This window comes from Sus scrofa, chromosome 2, assembly GCF_000003025.6.
Source record: "Sus scrofa isolate TJ Tabasco breed Duroc chromosome 2, Sscrofa11.1, whole genome shotgun sequence".
NCBI classification, from domain to species: Eukaryota; Metazoa; Chordata; class Mammalia; order Artiodactyla; family Suidae; genus Sus; species Sus scrofa.
The window spans coordinates 28,197,618-28,219,715 of NC_010444.4; the positions used below are offsets into that span (position 1 = coordinate 28,197,618).

General features: G+C 35.8%; 1 protein-coding gene across 1 annotated transcript in view; it reads left to right on the forward strand.

Annotated features, from left to right (window-relative positions):
• Positions 1–22,098, forward strand: part of CCDC73 (coiled-coil domain containing 73) — a 164,448-nt gene that overhangs the window by 103,971 nt on the left and 38,379 nt on the right. Inside the window, exons 9-11 of the mRNA XM_021083216.1 lie at positions 2,144–2,279; positions 2,523–2,602; positions 21,601–21,729. Of these exons, the coding sequence (XP_020938875.1) occupies positions 2,144–2,279; positions 2,523–2,602; positions 21,601–21,729 (345 nt within the window). The remainder of the gene's footprint in view (positions 1–2,143; positions 2,280–2,522; positions 2,603–21,600; positions 21,730–22,098) is intronic.

Below are 22,098 nucleotides of genomic sequence, written 5' to 3' on the forward strand. Positions count from 1 at the left end.
CATTGCTGTGGTTGTGGCTGTGGTGTAGGCCAGCAGCTACAGCCCCAATTTGACCCCTAGCCCAGATGCGGCCCTAAAAAGCCAAAAAAAAAAAAAAAAAAATTGATTTGAATTTAAAAGTTGAAAGAATTCCTTGAGCTGAAAAAAAAAATCTTTAGACAAGTGTTCAGTGGAATTGTATTATGTTTCTATACAACTGTTGGAAGCAATATAATTCTCTGGATTAGGGAATTAAGTAGTATTTTAGAATAACAGATTATGGGTCATTATTATTTATTGCATAGCTGTTGATAATAGTGACTGCCCAGGTTGGCAATAAGATCTCAGGGTAAGTACGCTTGTCAACTTGTTTGAATTTATAACTGCTGCACACTTAATTCAAATGACTAAGTAGTGAATTTGAAAAGCTCATAGAAGTGCAATAAGAAAGTTTCAACTGATCCTTCACAACCATTGCCAAAGAAATTATCACTTTGCTTAAAATAATTTAAAAATGTTTTTGGAAAAAGTTAAGATTATCACCAGATCTGCCAAGTTAATGTAGTTAAGTACAACTTAAATTGTAATGTGTTTTCCTTATTAATCTTAAAGAGGGCTATTCCAATTCAAAATAAAAATTAATTAAGCTTTTGAAGGCACTTTTATCTTTTGAGGAGTAATAACAAAATATTATATTGTACTTATTTTGTGACAGGCTCTGTTCTTAGTCTTCTGTGTGTTAATTTGTCTTACCTGTATAACAACCCTATGAGAGAGATACTGTTATAATCTCTATTTTAAAGACAGGGGAGATAATTTTTCCAAGGTCACACAGAAGCTAAATTGTAGAGGCAGGATTAAACATAGGCAGACTAGCTTTTGACCACACTACTAACCTGCCTGTGCTTTGGTGTTAAACAGTACAAAATGGCTCTGGTTAACTTATGCAAAGGGAAACTTAACGAGCAGGCACTCACAATCAGAGTCCAGAATGATTTTGAAGATGAGTAGGGACTAGGGCAATTGCAGGGTTTGCGAAGCAGGTCGTAGGAGCCCAGGGCAGAAGTTTCACATCAGTCTGGATAGGATCACCACTGAACTTCTTTAGTTTTATAGTCTCTTTTGTTCCAGATTCACATTCCAAGAAAGTAGAAATGGATAGATTTATTTGGGATAATATGCCCTACACTTGACTAGGGAAGAATAAGACCCCTGAATTTTAGTCCTATTAGATTGTAATGAAGAATTATTTCAAGTAAATGCTTGGAATTGTGTTACTGTTGATAAGGGCCATAGATGCAGGCCAGGCAAATCTAACAAACTGCCACTGTTGGAACTCTCTGAGACAACAGCAGTTTATTCAGAAAGTAATTACTTAGGGCCTGGTCATGGGCCTCCACTCTTCTTTATACCTCTCAATAGAAGCTGAAGTATGTGGCGGAAATGAAAGTTGTGGATGATTCTACTAACTAACTCAAGATCAAAACTTTTGAAATGTGTTATTGATTATGTTAGCTTAATATTTCTTTTTGAAATGTAAGTCATTTTTCTCAGTATGGTAAAACAAGCTCTTTTAGCTGAAAGCAGTGCTGGTCCATGTATTATACATAAGGTCTAATTATTACCAACTATGTCTCCCAGCTTAAGTAAACTTCCTCCCTATCACTGACAGATATTGTTCTCATGATTCCATTTTTAATGCAGTGATAAGTGCTATATTCATTAAAATTAACCTCAGGGAAATCACCTGAGTTTTGATAATGCCCATTATAATTGTGCCAGCAAATTTAGAGAAAAAAATTATTTCCTAAATTATCAAGAGTATTGCTTTAATAATATTCCCCCCACTTTCTTAGTCCTGGACTGGACTAATTAACTTTTCTATAGCTAAAACACCAATTGCTTTTGAAAAAGAAATTGTAAACAAAGGAAATATAACCTTAAGTGACTATTTTGTTACAGGAAGGAAAAAAGCTTTAATTTTAACTAGTTTTAGAAATATCTCCTAACATTTCCTCTCTAAGATGTACTGGAAGAGTACTTTTTCGTGGCATATTTATGTTAATAACAATAGTTACTTAAAATAATAAAATTGATTATGTTTAATAATGTGTGTATGTATGTGTTATATATCTATAACATTTAAAATAACTCTTCAAAATAGGAACAAAAAGTCCAGTTACATCTTCTGGCTAAAGAAGATCATCAGAAGCAACTGAATGAAATTGAGAAATACTATGCCACAATAACAGGTCAATTTGGATTGGTAAAAGAGAGTCATGAAAAGTTAGAACAAAGTGGTAGGTGGTATCTTATTTAAATTTATATATTTAATAGGAAATGTTTTAAATGGACTTATTCATTAATGAATAAATTGAACTTATCTGATACTAGAAATAATAAAAAATGGCAGTTTATTTAATATTATTAAATTCTGCAATAATTATATACATTGCATTGAGGCTATTTTCCTTGTCCATGTTAGTAATATTTCCTTAAAATGTACATTGAATATAATGTTTTCCTAATCTTTCATGCTGCAGTACAGGAAGCAATACAGTTAAACAAAAGACTTTCAGCTTTAAATAAAAAGCAAGACTCTGAAATATGCACCTTAAAGAAGGTATGATTGATCCAGTTTATTGTATTATGTAAAAATTAGTCTATAATAGTTTTATGAGATAATACTAGAAAAGTTGGGTAATTTTTTTGTATAAAGATAAATGTTTTAAATACAGATTCATAAACTTTGAGTTATGATTTTAATAAATGTAATGAATGAATTTGTTCTAACCCATTCTAAATATTATTTCTTTGACTCGTGAGCAGTGGCATGCATTTTTATGATGACATGAATAGCCAATAAGCATTCACTATATTAATCTCATTAACACCATTCATTCATTCATTGAATGGCTTTATTTAACTGGTACTGTATGACACTGAGGATACAAGTATGAAGAAGATAAAACATGTGCCAGCCTTTTGGGGGTTTATAGTTCAACAGAAGAATTATATATAAAGTGATCACACAGATCAAATAATTTAAAACTGTTATAAATGATATGAAGAAATAATAAAGGATGCAATGAAATTATCAAGGTGACTTTACTACATAGGAGGTGAAGTGGTTGGGGAAAGAAGAGAATGTTTCAGGCAAGGGAATAGCATGTGCAAAAGCCTTGAGACAGGAAAGAGTTTAGTATCTTTGAAGGACTAGAAAAAGTCTGGTATGGTCCAAGCATTTTGAGTGAAAGAGTGCAGTGCATTGGACATTTATTGGTTACTTACTAAGCATCTATATCCCTTTCTTCCTAAACTCATCTAGATTTTTGTTTTGATGCCTCCAGCTTTAGAGGTGAACCCGAAATTGGCAGAAGGCCATAAATATATTTTATTACTCTGGCCAGAGTCATTGGTTAAGGAGTGGACAAATGACTTTAGCTATGGTTATAAACCAGCTAGTGGTTATAAACCAGAAAGAATGTAATCCCTACCGTGGCTGGCAGGCAGCCTACAATCATAACAAACTGAAAAAGAGGAACCTGACAATGTGGATGCCAGATTGCTATGATATGAAGAAATCTATACTTTGATGGCATTTTTGAGTTCCTGGATGGACCAACCCTACTCTTGCTCTACCTTTAGGTCTTTCAGTTGTCTGAGCTAATAAATCCCACTATTATTTAATCCAGTTTGGTTAGGGCCAGTTTCATTTTCCATAATTTACAACTAAAAATATCCCTACTTATACAAGGGGAGAATGATATGAGAAGGACAAATAGGCAAGGCCTTTTTTTTCCCTACAGAGAATGACCTTTTATTTCCTTTTCCTAATCTTTTCTAAGCCCCAGCTGAAATAATACTACTTTGAACTACCTCCCTATCCCTGAGAGAGTTAAGTACTCATTCTTACCAACAATCAATAAACGCTCTAAAACAGCATTTACTGAGTGTCATTTAAACATTTATTAATAAATTACACTTACTTTATAGTTATTTAATTTATTGGTGTGCAAAATGTCATCCATTTGTCCCTCCCGATCCAGACTTACCCATTCATCTCTTCTTGTAAGGCTTTCCTACTTGGATTGCATCAATGCTCCCATATTTTCTGGCTTCCTGTTTTGACCACATGTTTGTAGTCAGCACCATCAGTCAAATTCTCTGTTTCTGTTTGAAAAAGTTAATTTCTCCTTCACTTTTGAAGAATAATTTCAAAGGACACAGAATTTTGAAGTGTTTTTCTCAATACTTTACATATTTCACCTTGCTCTCTTCTTGCTTGGATGGTTTCTGAGGGAAAATGAGATAATAATTATCTCTGCTCCTTTGTAGGTAAGATTTTTTTTTCCCTCTGCTGGCTTCTTTTAAGATTTTAAATTTATCTTTGATTTTCTGAGGTTTGAATGTAGTATGGCTGGATGTAATTTTTTTTGGTCACTTTTCCTTCTTGGTCTTCTTTGAGCTTCCTGGATCTGTGGTTTGGTGTCTGCAATTAATTTGGGGAAAATCTCAGTCATCATTGCTTCAAATATTGCTTCTTTTCCTTTAATTCTTCTCTTTCTTGTACTTAAGAATATGTTACACTTTGTGTATGTTACACTCTCTGACCCACAGTTTATGGATATTCTCTTATGGTTTTTTTCAGTCTTTTTTTCTCATTGTTTTTAGTTTTGGAATTTCTATTGTCATATCCTCAAGCTCAGATTATTTCCTCAGCCTTGTCCAGTCTACTATTGAGCCCGTCAAAGGCATTCCTATTTCTGTTGCAGTGGTTTTGATCTCCAGCATTTCTTTTTGATTCTTTTTTAGAATTTCCATCTCTCTACTTACGTTAGCCATCTGTTCTTCCATGATTTGTGTTGTTTTCATGAAAGCTTCTAGCATACTAATCACAGTTTTAAAAAATTTCTGTTCTGAGAGTTCTGGCTGTGGTATGGCATACAGCAAGTTAAGGATCCGGTGTTGTCTCTGTGGTGGCATGGATTTGCTCCCCAGCCCAGCACAGTGGGTTAAGAATCCAGTGTTGCTGCAGCTTGTGGCATAGGTTGCAGCTGTGGCTCAGATTTGATCCCTGGCCATGGGATCAAACTGGAAACTTCTACATGCCATGGGTGTGGCCAGTAAAAAAAATTCTGGTCTGATAATTCTAACATTCCTGTCATATCTGACTTTGGTTCTGAGGCTTGTTCTGTCTCTTCAAACTGTGTCTTTTGCTTTTTAGTATGTCTTATAATTTTTTTGCTGGAAGGCAGACATGATATACTGGGTAAAAAGAACTTCCATAAATAGGCCTATAGTAATATAGTGGTCAGGTGGGGAGTGGGGCAGTATCCTATGATTAAATGAGCCTGTTGCCCCTGGACTGTGAACTTCACTAGTGCTTCTCAGTCCCCATCCTCGTCCCCAGGAGGTATGAGATGGTTGGAGAGGGCTGAAGTTGGGTATTACCCTTCCCTCAGGAAGTGTAGGCTCAGATCAGATAGTTTCTCCTGAGGACAGGACTTGCTGATAAGAACAGAATGAATCGGTATATTTAAAAACAGTTCACTTTCTTTCCTTTTCCTCCTCCTTCTAGGAAGAGGGAATTTTTCTCTGATGTCCACTGTGAGAGAACCTGGAGGTAAAACTTCACGGAAGTGTGGGGGCCCCAGGGACTGTGTCCCCCTGAATTTTTAACTTCCAGAATTGTCCGCTCTGGGGAGTTCTGTCGTGGCTCAGTGGTTAACGAACCCAACTAGTATCCATAAGTATGTGGGTTCAATCCCTGGCCTTGCTCGGTGGGTTAAGGATCCGGCTTTGCCACGAGCTGTGGTGTAGGTTGCAGAACAGCTCGAATCCAGCGCTGCTGTGGCTGTGGCATAGACTGGCAGCTACAGCTCCGATTCGACCCCTGGGCTGGGAACCTCCATATGCCACAGGTGCGGCCCTAAAAAGACAGAAAAAAGAAAAAAAATTGTCTACTCCGAACCTCTGGAAGTTTGTCAATTACAGTTCAGTTTTTCCTGTCCTGGTACTGGTTCCTGTGGAGGATTCTGATTATGATTCTCTGTATTCACTTGTCCATCTCTCTAATTTTTGAGGCAACGGTTTGCCTAATGACATCATTTCTCTAACAGATCTGAGTTGTTGCTTTTCAGTTTGTTTGGTTTTTAACTTGGAAGAATGAAGTGGGAACTTCTACATGAATTCCTTTAATGCCGGGCCAGAAGGCTCTCTGTATTTATATTTAACTATAACTTTACCAAAATAGAAAATTTAAGGCAATTTACTATTCATAAAGACACAGTCCTAAGTTTTGAAGAGAATGTTTTGTGCTCCTAGACTAATGACTTGAAAGCGTAATTACTTGAATGCATAATTCAAGAAATCAGGAAGTTTTACTGCTTTCTCTATTAGCACCATTTCAGGGAAAGCAAGCAGGACCACTTGAGCAAAAGATTGATGTGGCTTCTCAGTGCTAAGCTAGAGTTCAAAGACCATGAATATTTGTAACCCTATTATAGGTAGGTTTTTTTCTTATACCTGCCAATAAATTGATTTTATATTCCATGTACTCTATTCTTATGCCTGAGGGATCAGAAATTAAGAGCATAGAGGTAGCTCAGTATAGAATATTAGAACACTAATAAGCATATATCCCTAGCCCTTAAAGTCTATGTCTGTCTAATAAACCACCTAAGAGGACAATTTATATGTAGAGAATATTTCTTCTCAGTCACATTTCAGAATATTGAAGATGGCTCTTGTGGAGTTTTGAAAATTTTTTTTCTTAAATTAGAGAATTGATAAATGGACTATTCATTTTTAACAATATAAACTTTAAAAACATAAAAATAACTAATACGACTGAATAATTGTGAATAAGCACACATTCAGTGGTATTTCTTTGGTTTATTTATTACTGAAATATGGTTGATTCACAGTGCTATACAATATAAATAGAGAGAGCCTTCTGGCCCAGCATTAAAGGAATTCATGTGATATCTATACATTCAGTGATATCTATACATTCAATAATATCTCTTTGGTTTATTTATTATTGAAATATGGTTGATTCACAGTGCTTCACAATCTTTGTTTATCTCCTCCATGTATAATAGCTTACAGTTCATCTCCCTCCCCCTTGGATACTTTTTATGGCCACTACCTGTAGCATATGGAAGTTCCCAGGCTAGGGATTGAATTGGAGCTGTAGCTGAGGCCTATGCCACAGCCACAGCAATTCCAGATCTGAGCTGCATCTGTGACGTGTGTTGCAGTTTACAGCAACACCAATCCCCAACCCACTGAGTGAGACCAGGGATTGAATCTGCATCCTCACAGAGACTACATTGGGTTCTTAACCTTTGAAGCGGAGGTTCCCAGGCTAGGGGTCAAATCGGAGCTGTAGCCACCAGCCTACGCCAGACCCACAGCAACGAGGGATCCGAGCCGCCTCTGCGACCTACACCACAGCTCACGGCAACACCGGACCCTTAACCCACTGAGCAAGGGCAGGGACTGAACCCGCAACCTCATGGTTCCTAGTCGGATTCGTTAATCATGGGAACTCCGGGAACTCATTTTTTGACGACTTCTTTTTTTTTTTTAACCTGTGTACTAGCATGTTTAAGTGATTTACTTCCCAACTGTGATTTTCTCTTTTGTATTGATTCTTCTTTTCTATGTAGAGAAGACCTTTCAATATTTATTTTAAGGTAATTTTAGTATTGCCATATTCTTTTAGTTTTTGTTTGTCTGAGAAATTCTTTATCTCTCCTTCCATTCCAAATAATGAGTTTGCTAGGTAGAGTATCCTAGGTTGCAGACTTTTCTGTTGCAGAACTTTGAATATATCTTGCCACTCCCCTCTGGCCCACCACATAGAAATCAGCTGATAGCCTTATTGGGGGGGAGGGTTCCCTTGTAATTAACTCTGTTTTTCTCTTGCCTTTAGAATCTCATTATCTTTAACTATTGCTGTTTTTATTATGCTATGTCTTGGTGTAGGTCTCTTTGGGTTTATCTTGTTTGGACCCTCTGTGCTTCCTGTACCAGGATAGCTATTTCCTTCTTTAGGAAGTTTTGGGAAGTTTTCAGCTATTATTTTATCAAATATATTTTCAATCCCCTTTTCTTTTTATTCCCCCTGGAATCCCTATTATGCATAGATTGGCATGCTTTATATTTTTCCATAGATCTTATATTGCTTTCATTTTTTTTTCATTTGGCTTTCTGTCTGCTGTCCTGATTGAGTTATTTCCATTATTTTATCTTCCAGGTCACTTATTCTTTCTTCTGCATTATTCATTCTGTTCTTCATTGCCTTTAGTTCCACTTTTGTATTAGCAAATGAGTTTTCTAGTTTTTCTCAGTTCCTCTTGATAATTTCTAGTTCCTTTTTACAGTACTCTGCATTTTTGTCAATAGACTTTATTTGTTCCTTCAGTATTTTCATTTCTTCATTTTGAAATTGGTGTCTGTTAAACTGAAGAGGCCTGTTTCATTGTTTGTTCTTTCAGGGGAATTATCTTGGTCTTTTGACTGAGAGGGATTTTCCCGCTTCTTTTTTTTCTTACATTTCTCTTATTCTGTTAGTTTAGGACAAACAGTTGTCTACTGTGGTCTTGGATGGGCTGCTTATACATGGGAGCATCCCTGTGTAGCTTGAATGGGTTTTATATTTAATTTTTAAAATAGTTTTGGTGTGAGGACTATTTCATATGGGTGCCTGTTGCCTCTTCCCTTAGCATGTGCTGGCCGTTATCTCCCTGAGAGTAGGTGTGCAGATGTAGTGCCTGGTGCCTGGTCCTTCACGGTTTTTTGCAGTGGTAGCAGCTCACACATGCACTCAGAGCATGTGATGGGAGTGGAGGTGGCTCATGATCACTCCTGGAGTCTGCAAAAGTGATGGTGGTGGCTCACACAACTGCCTCTGGAGCTTGTGTAGGTGGTCCCACCACCTGAGAGTGCGTGCAGGAGGCAGAGCTGTAATGGCGAGTCCTATCTCTCCCCTCATGCACCCCAAAGTCACACCTGGTCTCCAAGGCAGCCCAGGCTTCCTCTGTATACGACCTCAAATATGGTTGCCCTAGACTCAAGTCCCTTCAGGCTCTTTCAGTGAGGCCAATCCCAGTTCTCTCTGCATAGCCAGCCCCTGAGTCTGATCTCCAAAGCCCGAGCTTCAGTACTCAACCCATGCCTATTCTGGCAGATGCACATCTTGGGCTGTGGAGAATGCTGAGCAGTGGCACTGACCATCTGTGCAGGTTTGTCCCATCTGGCTGCTGTATACTGGTTGCTGCATTCTCCTCCAAGGCTCTGAAGCTCCCCCTGTGTCCCAGAGCATCTGGGAAATTTTTTCATTTCCCAGCTCCTTCCCAGGGATGTAGGTACCATCCCAGTTCCTTTCTCAGTATGTTTTTTTTTGTTTTTTTCTTTTGTCCTATCTGATTACGTGGAGATTTTCTTGTTCTTTCAGAAGTTTGAGATCTTTTGCCAGTGTTTATTAGATTTTCTGTGCAAATTAAAATAGTCATATGCCTTTATGTAATTATTTTTTGCATTATTGTGAAAATATTATACTTCATAAATTTCCCTACTAAATTTTGTTTTTTCATTAAAGACAAATTGCAACATGAAACCACTGTATTTCTAATGTACAGTTTAAGATTGACCTGTAGATGGAGATGAGGATTATGTAAATTCATGGAGGGATTCCCTTGTTGGATTTATGTGAAAGGGGTAAAGAGTGTCTCTGCACAAGAAGAAGAGTGTTGCTCATGAGTACCTTTGCCCCCTTTCCCAGGTCTTTCAGCCTTGGCCAAGGTTGTTTAAATGTGCATGTGTCATCCATTGGTGGCCTCTGTCACTCTAGAAAGCATTACAGCTGCCAAATAGTTCTTGAAAGAGAGAGTGTATACAGGGGTAAAGTGAGAAAAATGTGGTTACATTTGAGAATTTTAAGTTCAAATAGCTGAAAGGGTAAAAATTTACATATCTGTTTTAACAGACAATTCTTAATATTTCAGACATTCTAGGCAAAAGTTTTATATTTTGTGGGTTTATAATGTAGTTTTTATTTTTAACTTAAAAACTTTTTTGGTTTTCATATTCTTTTTTCAGAGGCTAATCAAAACTAGTAACATTGCTTTATATCACTTATTTAAAATTTCTAATCCTTAATTTTTCCAGAGGTTTTTTTAAAATTTTTCTCATATACTGTTCTATGATTTTGTCCAGGACAGTTTAAATTACTGGTTTGTGATAAGATGGAATTCTTTTTTTTTTTTCTTTCTTTTTTTTTTTTTTTTTTTTTTGGAGCAAAGTTAAACAGACCAAACTTAGTTGTTAGATAAAACTAGGTATTACAGTTCTGAACACTGGGTTCACCATTATGGCAATCATGAAGAATTTCCGATACTATCTGTGAGCAGCATTCATAACCTCTGCTATTTGTCTAAGTAAACGTCAGAGCACTCAAGGAGATAGTGATATTTAACAGACTACCTCATACCAAAAGAAGAGGGATAAAGGAGAAAAGGGCATGGTATTTATGACTCTAGGAACTATAAGTTGTAATTTAATGAGATCAAAGCATGTGCTGTTTATTTGCTGCACTTACAGCTTTGAATAAAATGGTTAGAAAACAGTGTACTAAAAGTTCAGGGTATTTAAAAGCTAGAAAGGCTATAAAATCAAAAGCATATTTTCAGTGAAAAATCATTTTGTAGAGGTCTCTGATTTTAATTTAATATGCTCTTAACATTAAGTAATTAATATATATAAGAGGAAAAAAGAAATGATTAGTTTTTAACTTTCATCAGCCACGTATCAGGTTTTCACCTCTTCTCACCTTATTCCCACTTCCCTGCTGTTTCATAACAATTATTATAATAGGAATTGATGCATTTTAGAGATCTTCTATAAAACTTACTGATTACAACAGCTCTATGTTTTCAGTTGTTGAAAAGATGTAGAAGTTTGTTGGATTTTGTAACCTTGACGGAAGTAAAAGCTTTTAGAAAACCAACCTTCCTTTATTAAGTCAGAGAATTGTAAGCCATTTTATATGAATGTAAGTTTTAGCCATATACTTCAGTTTAATTGCACTTTTATCAGTAGGACATTGTGTCTTAGAGTGAACCTGGAACAAATCCCTAGTATAAAACAAGCCATTTGATAATTTACTTTCTAAGTTGTTTACTTCCTTCAGGTGTATCTTGCTTTAACAAAACCCTGTAGAAAAAATAAAAAATTCAAAATGATTGTTGCAAATTTTATTTTAAAAATGATCATTTTAGGGTACAGAAAAGCAGCTTGAAAGTAAGGTTTAAAACACCATGTGTTTAAAAAAGATGTACATTATTTTCGTTATTTTAAAACTAATATCATTGATATCTTTAAAAAAATCAATTTAGCATAAAAAGTTTGTTTTTATTACTCAGGTGGTGCTTGACTAAATACCAGGTAATGGTATAAATATGTTTTTGAACAGCCTGTAAATCTGAGTTGAGATTAAAACTTTGAAGTCCTCTAACAGATATTTTTCCTTTGAATTATTAATCTCCTGAATTTTTTAAAAGTTAATTGCTGAAATGACTAGCTTTATTTTTATATCCTTCAGTATCTATAGTCAGTTTAACTATTATCCCATGTTTTTGAATATTTATCCAGTTGGATATAATAAGATAAATAAATTAATTTATTTAATAAATTCTTTAAGTCAGAGATCATCTGGCTTAGGAATTAGGATAATGTTTTATTATATTGTCTGATTTCTGTAATCGTTTTCTAGGATATTCTTGGATCTGAATTTATAGTGCAGAATAACTCATTGTAGTCTCACAAGTTTAGGGCTAAGACAGTCAAGATTCTAGCCCCTAAATATGCTGTGGTTTTAACGTTAACATAAAGCTAGTGACTCACCACCTACTAAGCTTTATTTTTCCATAGTCAGTAAGAAAATTGTGGGAGTTCCCACTGTGGCTCAGTGGGTTAAGGACCCAACATAGCATCTCAGAAGATGTGGGTTCGATCCCTGGCCTCACTCAGCAGGTTAAGGATCTCATGTTACTGCCAGCTGCAGCATAGGTCTCAGATGTGCCTCAGATCTGGTGTTGTGCCCCTGTGGCGTAGGCCTGCAGCTACAGCTCTGATTTGACCCCTAGCCCAGGAAGTTCCATGTGATGCAGGTGTGGCTGTTAAAAAGAAAGAAAGGAAGAAAATAAAATTGTACTGGTCTGTTCACATTTAAGTGAGGAGCATCTCTCTGTAACATGGTGGTCTACAGGTCTGTGGTTGTTACCTTAACTGGAGTGGAGGAAGCCATCTGGTTCAATCAGTGATTAAAGGCGTAAGACTATACTTTCCTATATACTATACAATATACTCACTACTGTACTATACCTGTCACTTTCTCTGCAGTCTTACAAACTGACTATGAATCACTGTGTCATTAACAATAGTCTCTTTGGCTGACACTGACTGCTCTCGCCAATATTTTTTATTGCCATTTGCTTTATCCTGAATAAATCAACCTTGACTTCATCAAATCTTATTTTTTTGACAAAGATAAGTCACATTTTTCATATCATGTTCATCACTCTTTTCTTCTTAGATTCATTACATTTTTTTCAGTTCTTCTTAGATCCCAGAATGTCTTAAGGTGCTAGGGGATAACTATGAAATATGGTATCTTTCCTCGAGTTCATAGTCTATAAGAATACTGTTCCTGTTATTACTTATGAAACACTGAATCTTAATTCTTCAAATAAATGAAAGAATACTTAGTTATTCATACCACTATTAAGTCTTTAGACCACTTTATTTTAAAAGTTGAGAAAATAATCATAGAATCCCTTGAACTCACCTTAGTATTAATAGATAGGTAATAGTGTCTAGCACATAGTAGAGATGCTCAACAAATTCTTGTAATGTGGAATATTTCATGCCAGGCACTTTGTTAGTTTTTTTAAAAATTATATCCCCACTTTACAAATGTGAAATTTGAGGCAGAATGCAGTTAAGCAAGTTACCTAAAGTTACACAACAGGAAAAATAGAGCGAGGATTAGAACCCCCCAAAATGTGGCTCCAGAACCTGTCTGTAATCCTAACTTTCTACTGCTAATAGTAGCAGCATAAGCAATTTATCCATCTAAGTTTCTTCTCTGCATCATTCACCATTAGAGAGCATATATTTATTAAAAGGGAAAATTGCTAATATTCATACTCCTGAAATACCAGCTCCCTATAATCCTTGACTCTGCATATATAGACTAATATGTCCCTACCTTGAAACTTATCATTAAATACTGCTTCTTTGGGGCTCTTTCATTCACCCCTCTTCTCCACCCAGAGCATCCTTTTCTGTCGTCTGTGCTGTTACACACCCAACACTATTCTTTTGGCCTCTAGTCTTTCAGTCCTCATTATAGTCCGCACTCTATTGGCCTATTCCTGCCTACACATAATTCCCTGAATGATATTTCTTATTTACTCTATCTTAACTTATAACTTTATCTTTTTCTTTAAAATTAAACTTTTCAACTTTAGTCATCCTAAGGGGGTACATAACCCAGACCATACTAGTATTACTTTTCTCTTTTTACCCCTTTGTATTCTCATTTGCAATATGGGTGTAATGATATGTACCTTTCCTCTTTTATATATGTGTAATAAATACAAAATAGTAGAAAACCACTTCAGAAGGTTTAACATGTAGAAATTTATGGAATTATTGTTGCATGCAGGTGAAATTAGCTTAAAATTAAGGCAAATTTTGATGGATACCATTTTTCTGCAGCATAGCTATAGGTGGGTTACTTATATAGGCTTTCAAGACAACTGAAACATAGCCTCATTTGCTTTTAAATTTTTTATTAAGACAGGAAAGCCGGACATTTCTTCCAACTCATTAATTGCTTTTTCTCCCCTCGTGCTTGAATTATATTCTCTTTCTACAGTGACTTGTTCTCTCAATCATCCCTAAATTTTAACTAATCATAAGGTTCATCTAATCTATCGATTTTCATCTTTCTTTGAGCTGCAGAAATTTCTGTTCAAGATGTGGAAGTTCAATATAAAAAAAAAATAAAGTAGAGCTACTTGTGCTGGAAAGGAGGATTGGAGGAATACCGAGCCATGTATGTTAGCGCTTACTTCTCTATCAGCAGCTGCGGAGGGGCTCCATGGAACCCCTAGGACTTCTTGCGGCACAATTTAAAAACTGTTAATTGGATGCAGCAGTTAGGTGAATTACTCAATGTCAAGCAGCTTGTAAAAAAGATTATCCATTTATCTTTGCTTTGTATTTCTTTTATTTTTAATTTTTTGTCTTTTTAGGGCTGCACCTTCAGTTTTGGAAGTTCCCAGGCTAGGGGTTGAATTGGAGCTGTAGTTGCCAGCCTATGCCACAGCCATGGCAACAAAGGGTCCGAGCCGCATCTGCGACCTCACTGCAGCTCACAGCAACACCGGATCCTTAACCCACTGAGCAAGGCCAGTGATCAAACCCACATCCTCATAGAAACTAGTCAGGTTTGTTACCCCTGAGCCACGGCAGGAACTCCGATTCACTTTGTATTGTATACTATTTGTAGTCAGTAATATTCTAAACAACGTATAAATTTTACAGTGTTAGTTGAAATTCTTCTTGTAGTGGACCTTTTGATAATTCCGTAACATCCAGTGCACCTCATATGATCAGTCTGTCTTTAAGCCAGTCGATATGATCTCCATTCCTCATGCCAGTATTTGGTTAAGGAATGAGCATGTGATTTAATGCTGGCCGGTAGGAGGGGGTTCAGAATTTTCTTACTCTTTAGAAGGGGTTCCAGGAAGAGATAGTTGCTACATAGTACCTACATCACCTTTTGCTACAGAATAGATTTCCTTATTGTTTAATGATTTATGTATGTTTTCTAATAGTTGTGACCAAAGCATTCTGATAACTGACAATTCATGTTTTTCATTACAGAATATTGTGTTTTGTACAAAATTATATTCAAAATAAAAAATGTATTAGGTTGTTTTTGTTTTTGTTTTTGTTTGGGGGGCCTGCATCTTCAGCATATGGAAATTCCCAGGCTAGGGGTTGAACTGGAGCTACAGCTGCTGACCTACACCACAGCCACAGTAATGCCAGATTTGAGCCATGTCTGTGACCTACACCTCAGCTCATGGGAATGCCGGATCCTTAACCCACTGAGCAAGGCTAGGGATTGAACCCACAACCTCATGGATACTAGTCAGGTTCGTTTCTGTTGAGCCACAGGGGGAACTCCCTAAAATGTATTAGTTTGACCAATTATATTTTAGTTCACTGTTCAAGGGTCTTTGGGTACAAATAAATTCCTTTTTCTCCTTGATTATTTTCTTTTTCCTCCTATTCCTCCAAAGCTCTATGTTAAATTCTGTTTTTCTTTTTTGCATATTCTTTTTTGCAATTAGCACATACTCCTCCATTTAATCATTCACTTTATGCAGATAACTTCCTCTCTATATTTCCAGCCTCAAGTTTCTTTTAACCTCTAGTTCTGTATTTCTCTTTCTTTCTTTCTTTCTTTCTTGAAACAAAGTGTTTATTAAGAGAGAAGATGAGAAGATATATGCAGAGAAAGCACAGGCAGGCTCTGGTGGGAAGGGTGGGCAGAGAGAGGGAGAGACAGAAGCACAGAGAGAGAAAGAGCAAGAGAGAAAAGAACAGTTCTATATTTTTCAACTGTCTGCACGTCATTTCCTTTTATGATTTATTTTAACTTCAGGGTCCCTCAGTGGATTGATTCTTCATTCTTCCCGTACTTCTTCTTCACTCTGTCAAAAAAAAAAAAAAAAAAAGATCGTACGCCTATCCTTTCAAAGAAAACCATCTTGCTGCCTGTGCAGGTGAACCATCACTGATACGCTGAAACTTCATTTGGGAGAGTTCATCCTATGTGACCTTTTATAATTTGCAAAATAATGAATGAAGAATCTTTTTTTTTTTTTTAAATTTAGAACAGTTACAGTTTATGGCTTAGGCTTAAGATTTGTGCTTTTTGGCTTTCTTGAGTCAATCTCAGAACATTGTCTATCTCTTATTTCTTGTAGTCTTTAATATAAGACTTTTCATCTTCTTCATCACTGAAGTAGACTTTTCATTTCCATTCTCAGTGCATCACTCTTTTACGTTTCATGGTCTCTTATTTCTTCTAGCTTAACGTAAATACTTTGAAATCACCTTTTTCCTTTATTTCTTTTGTCTATTTGGTTATATTTTCTTTTAGAATCCCTTATTTTTTATTTTCCATTTCTCAATTGTATAGATATTCATCATCTCATGCATGGATTAATAAAATAGCTTCTTAGCCAGTATTCTTTACTCCAGTATTAATTCATTCTTTTGCTAGACTAACTTTACTGATTTACTTGTTTAATATAATACTTTTATGTGCCTGACACATGCTAGATACTTAACATATGTAGAAGGAATGATATATTGAATAGTTCTCCTTTGTTTACCAAATCAGGTCCCCAATTTTTTCCCAGATTAATGAGATATAATTGACACATAACATTGTTTTAGGTTTACAGTATGTTGATTTAGTCCCAAACTTCTTTAATTGGCTTTCCAGAACTTCCCTAGTCTTGTCCCATTTTTTTTATCTTAAACAATGTTTCCTACTACCTTCTAATAAGCATCTTCTATTCTATTCAATCCAAAATCTTTGTTGCCATTATCAAAGTTCTTAATTTTCCCCATGTTTTTGCCTTTTCTCTCTCCATATTCCCTACCCCAACTTGAAATTCCTTCTCTCAGCTTACTTGTATTAAACAGGATTGAGTCAGGAAACAGATGGCACATTGGAATAGTTAATTGAAAAAAGATTGATGAAGAAGCTATTTACTATGGTCAGAGTTCAGGGAAATCAACAGAGGATAGAAGCAGTGAGGGAATGATTACACCACGTGGACTGGTAGGTGGCAAAGGAAGGAAGCAGATACTGTAACCTGGAGAGAGCTATTAGTAACGATGTAGAAGAAAGCTGCAACTCAGAAGCTATGACCTTTGGTAAAGATAAAGAGCTGTTGTCAATTTGTAGTCATTTATGGAGGGAGCTGGAGAAATACTTCAATCTCTTCTCTTCCCAGTGTACTTATTTACTGATACCTCCCACAGATTGAACCCAATAAAGCCATTGAGAAGGGAGCCTGTTTGCTATATCCCTAGATATCAGCCATACAGGCCAGAGAAAAAAATGGAATTAAAAAATATAAAGAACAACTAAACAGTTGAAGCATACAATAACTGAAATGAAAAATACACAAAGGAATCAATAGCAGAAAAATGAGGCAGAGTAACAGATAAGTAAGCTGGAGGACAGAATGGTGGAAGACCAGAATAAAGAAAAAAGAATGGAAATGCTAAAGACCAGAATAAAGAAAAAAGAATAGAAATAAGTGAGGATGGTCTAAGGAGTTCCCTTACAGCCTAATGTTTAAAGGATCTGATGTTGTCACTGCTGTGGCTCAGGTCACTGCTGTGGTGAGAGTTCATTCCCTGGCCTGGGAACATCTGCATGCCATGAGCATGGTCAAAAAATAGAAATTAAAATAAATGAAGATTGTTTTAGAGACCTCTGGGATAACATCAAATACAACAACATTCATGTTGTAGGGATCTCAGGAGAAGAGAAAGGACCTGAGAAAATACTTGAAGAGGTAATAACTGAAAATTTCCCAAACATGGGAAGGGAAACAGTTACCCAAGTCCAGGAAGCCTGGAGAGTCCCATACAGGATTAACCCAAGGAGGAACATACTGAAACACATAGTAATCAAATGGATAAAAATTAAAGAGAAAATATTAAAAGCAAGAAGGTAAAGGCAACAAATAGCATACAAAGAAATTCTCATAAAGTTATCAGCTGATTTTTCAGCAGAAACTCTGCAGGCCAGAAAGGAGTGGCATGATATATTTAAAGTGACGAAAGGGAAAAAACTACAACCAAGAATAACCTACCCAGTAAAGCTCCTTTTCAGATTTGAATAAGAAATCAAAAGCTTTAAGATAAGCAAAAGCTGAAAGAATGAAGCACCACTATACCAGCTTTACAAGAAATGCTAAGAAACTTCTCTAGGCAAAAAAAGAAAAAAACTACAAGTAGAAACAAGAAAATTAAGAAATAGGAAAGCTCACTGGTAAAGGCAAATATACAGTAAAGGTAGGAAATCATTCATACACAAATATGATATCAAAACAGTAATCATGAGAGGAAGAGAGTATAAATGCATGATATTTTAAATGCATTAAAAATCAAGTGATCAGAAACCTAAAAAAAAAATCATGTGTATATAGAGACTATTATATCAAAATCTGGAAACCACCAACCAAAAACTTGCAATAGAAACACATACACACAAAATGAATCTAACACAATACAAAAGGTAGTCATTAAGTTACAAGAGAAGAGAACAAAAGGGGAAAGGAAGAAAAAAGACCTACAAAAACAAATCCAAACAATTAACAAAATTGCAGTAAGAACATAGGTATGAATATTTACCTTAAGTGTAAATGGAATAAATGCTCCAACCAAAAGACAGAGTGGCTGAATGGATATAGAAATAAGACCTATCTATATGTTGTCTACAAGAGAGTCATTTCAAATCTAGAGAAACACAGACTGAAAGTGAGGAGATGGAAAAAGGTATTCCATGAAATGGAAATCAAAAGCTGGAGAAGCAATACTCATATTAGACAAAATAGACTTTAAAATAAAGAAGGTCATAAGAGACAAAGAAGGACACTACATAATAATCAACAGATCAATCCAAGAAGAAGATATAACAATCATAAATATAAATGGATCCAACATAGAAGCACCTCAATAATATAAGGCAAATTCTAACAGCCATAAAAGGAGAAATTGACAGTAACACAATAATAGCAGGGCATTTTAATACCCCATTTTTGTAAATAGATCATGCAGACAGAGAATCAAAAAGGAAACACAAGCTTTAAATGACACATCAGACCTAAGTGGACCTAATTGATATTTATAGAACATTCCATCTGAAAGCAGCAGAATACACATTCTTTTCAAGTGCACATGGAACATTCTCCAGGAAAGGTCACATCTTGGGCCACAAATCAAGCCTCAGTAAATTTAAGAAAACTGAAATTATATCAAGCTTCTTTTCCAACCTCAAAACTAGAAATCAATTACAAGAAAAAAAAACTGAAAAAGCACAGACACATGAACTGAAGAAATCAAAGAAATAAAAAAATACCTAGAGACAAATGACAACAAAAACACAATGGCCCAAAATGTATGAGATGCAGCAAAAGCATCTCTAAGAAGGAAGTTTATAACAAAAACAAAAACAAAAACAAAAACAAAAAAAAAACAAAAAACAAAAAAAAAACCTTACCTTGGGAAACAAGAAAAATCTCAAAAAACAAACAAACAAAAAACCAACTTACAACTAAATCAACAAGAGAACAAACAAACAAAACCCAAAGTTAGTAGAAGGAAAGAAATTATAAAGATCAGAGCAGAAATAAAGGTGAAGAAAACAATAGGATCACTGATGCTGTACAGCAGAAATTGGCACAACACTGTAAATCGACTATACTCTAATAAAAAAACCATGAAAAGAAAGAATCTATGTAACTAAAAGATGGTTCTTTGAAAAGATAAACAGAATTGATAAACCTTTAGCCATATTCATCAGGACAAAAAGAGAGCACCTAAATCAATAAAATTAGAAATGAAAAAGAAGTTATAACCAATACCACTGAAATACAAAGGACCATAAGAGACTTCCAAGAGCAACTCTGTGACAATAAAATGGACACCTAGAAGAAATGGATAAATTCTTAGAAAGGTACACTCTCCCAAGACTGAACCAGGAAGAAACAGAAAAATAGGAACAGACCAATTACAAGTACTGAAATTGAATCTGTGATTAAAAAACTCCCAACAAACAAAAGTCCAGGAACCAGATGGCTTCACAGGCAAATTGTATCAAACATTTAGAGAAGCATCAACACCTTAGTTTCCTTAATAACATGCTTTCTTGGTTTCCCTCCTGCCTCAGCTGACTATATTTCTAAACCTTCTGTACTAGCAGTTTAATCAATGAATGTTGGAATTCTTTAGGAGTCAATTATGTGTCATCATCTTTCTTCTAACTAATAACTAAGTGATTGTACCTGTTTCTACAGCTTTAAACAGTGTTAAATAAACTGATTCATGAAAAATATGTATTTATTTTAGAAAAAAAAAAGAAAATAATTAACTGCACAATGAAGGAAATAAAAATTTCCTGTAATCTCACCACCCCAGTGAACCAATTTTTTCTGTAAGAGTTGTTTATTATTATTGCTATTTTTATTCTGTTCTCAAATATACCCTTTTAAAAATTGAAGTGTATAATTAAGATTCTTAATTGTAGATGTTTTTTTCCAGCAAAGAAATTTGGATGTTGATTATCTTAGGCTTGGAAAATGGTCAGAAATAAGGGAAGCTATGCACAGCATAAAACCAGCTTCCCTACTAAGTACTATGGTCTGCACCTTGTACCATCACCAATAACCATAGTGGATGCTGCTGTTATTAAAGTGGTGTCACTGTTGCCCATGGAAGCTTGAAGTTTATAGCACTGCTCTTGCTATCTACCAACAGATAGGTTTGCAGCAGTTCTTGTGATACTAGTTTCTGATCCAAGATCCAAAATAGGTGTGTCTGATTAGCAGAGCCTGGTCACATGGATATAAAGCTATATTCTGACATTCCAGCTTCTCTAGTAGGCCTTCAGAATTCGAAAGGGGTTCAAATGCTCTATCATCAAGAATGTGAACAATAGGAGTTCCCTTGTGGTACAGCAGGTTAAGGATCTGATGTTGTCATTGCAGTGGCTAGGGTCACTGTGTGTGGTTCAATCCCTGGCCCAGGAAGTTCCAAATTCTTCAGCTTGGCCTACGAGTATTTTTCAATGTTTTAATCTTGCCAGATTTTAAGGTACAACTTCCAGTACTCTACTCCTTCCCCTTACCTTTAACCTATTAGTTCCAGCCACATCAGATTAGTTCTATTTCCCTGAAAAATGTTTCTGTACCTTTCTGAGTCTTTTTTCCTAAAGTATTTACTCCTCTTTTGTCCTCCTTGCAAATGTATCATTGAAGACCCAGTTTAAATACCACTTCCCTGTGTAATACCTTATTTATTTATTTATTTATTTTTGGCTGCACCTGTGGCATGTGGCTGTTCCTGGGACAAGGATTAAATCTGAGCCACAGCCGTGGCCATCTGGGTCCTTTAATCCACTGTGCTGGGCCAGGGATTGAACCTGTGTTCTGGTGCTACAGAGACACTGCCAATCCCATTGCACCACTGCAGGAACTCCTGTCATCTTTTTTTTTTTTTAAATCTTATAAGATTTTTGTTGAATAAGCCATCAACGAAAACCCCCTACTTGTGGTTGGTTGGTCGTTTAGTTAGCGTGTTCTTTTTAACAGCACAGATCGTGCATTCTATTTTTGTGTCATTATGTTTGCTTGTTCCATGGCCACAAATGGACTTTAAAATTGTCAGAAAAATGCCTCGATTTGACGAAATATATATACTGAATTTTTTGATGTTTCTTATGTTAAGGAACTAAAAAAAGTAACCTCAGACTTGATAAAGACCAAGGTCACATGTCAATATAAGACAGGAGAAGAAAACATCAATTTAACAATTAAAGAACAGAAATTTCAAGAACTTCAAGAAAGACTCAAAATGGTATTTATTTATTTATTTATTTATTTTTAGGGTCACACCCACAACATATGGAAGTTCTCAGTCTAGGGGTCCAAACAGAGCTGCAGCTGCCAGACTACATCACAGCCACAGCAGCACCAGACCCCAGTCACATCTGTGGCCTACACCACAGCTCTCAGCAATGTGGGATCCGTAACGCCCTGAGCAGGGCCAGGGATCAAACCCTCATCTTCACGGATACTAGTTCGGTTCATTTCTGCTGCGCCACAATGGAAACTGCCTCAAAATGGTATTTAATTAAATGTATTCATGTTTATAAAATTTATATTTTAGAAAATTTATGATTATATAGATGAATAAATAAAAGGATTATGATACAAAAATGTCCCT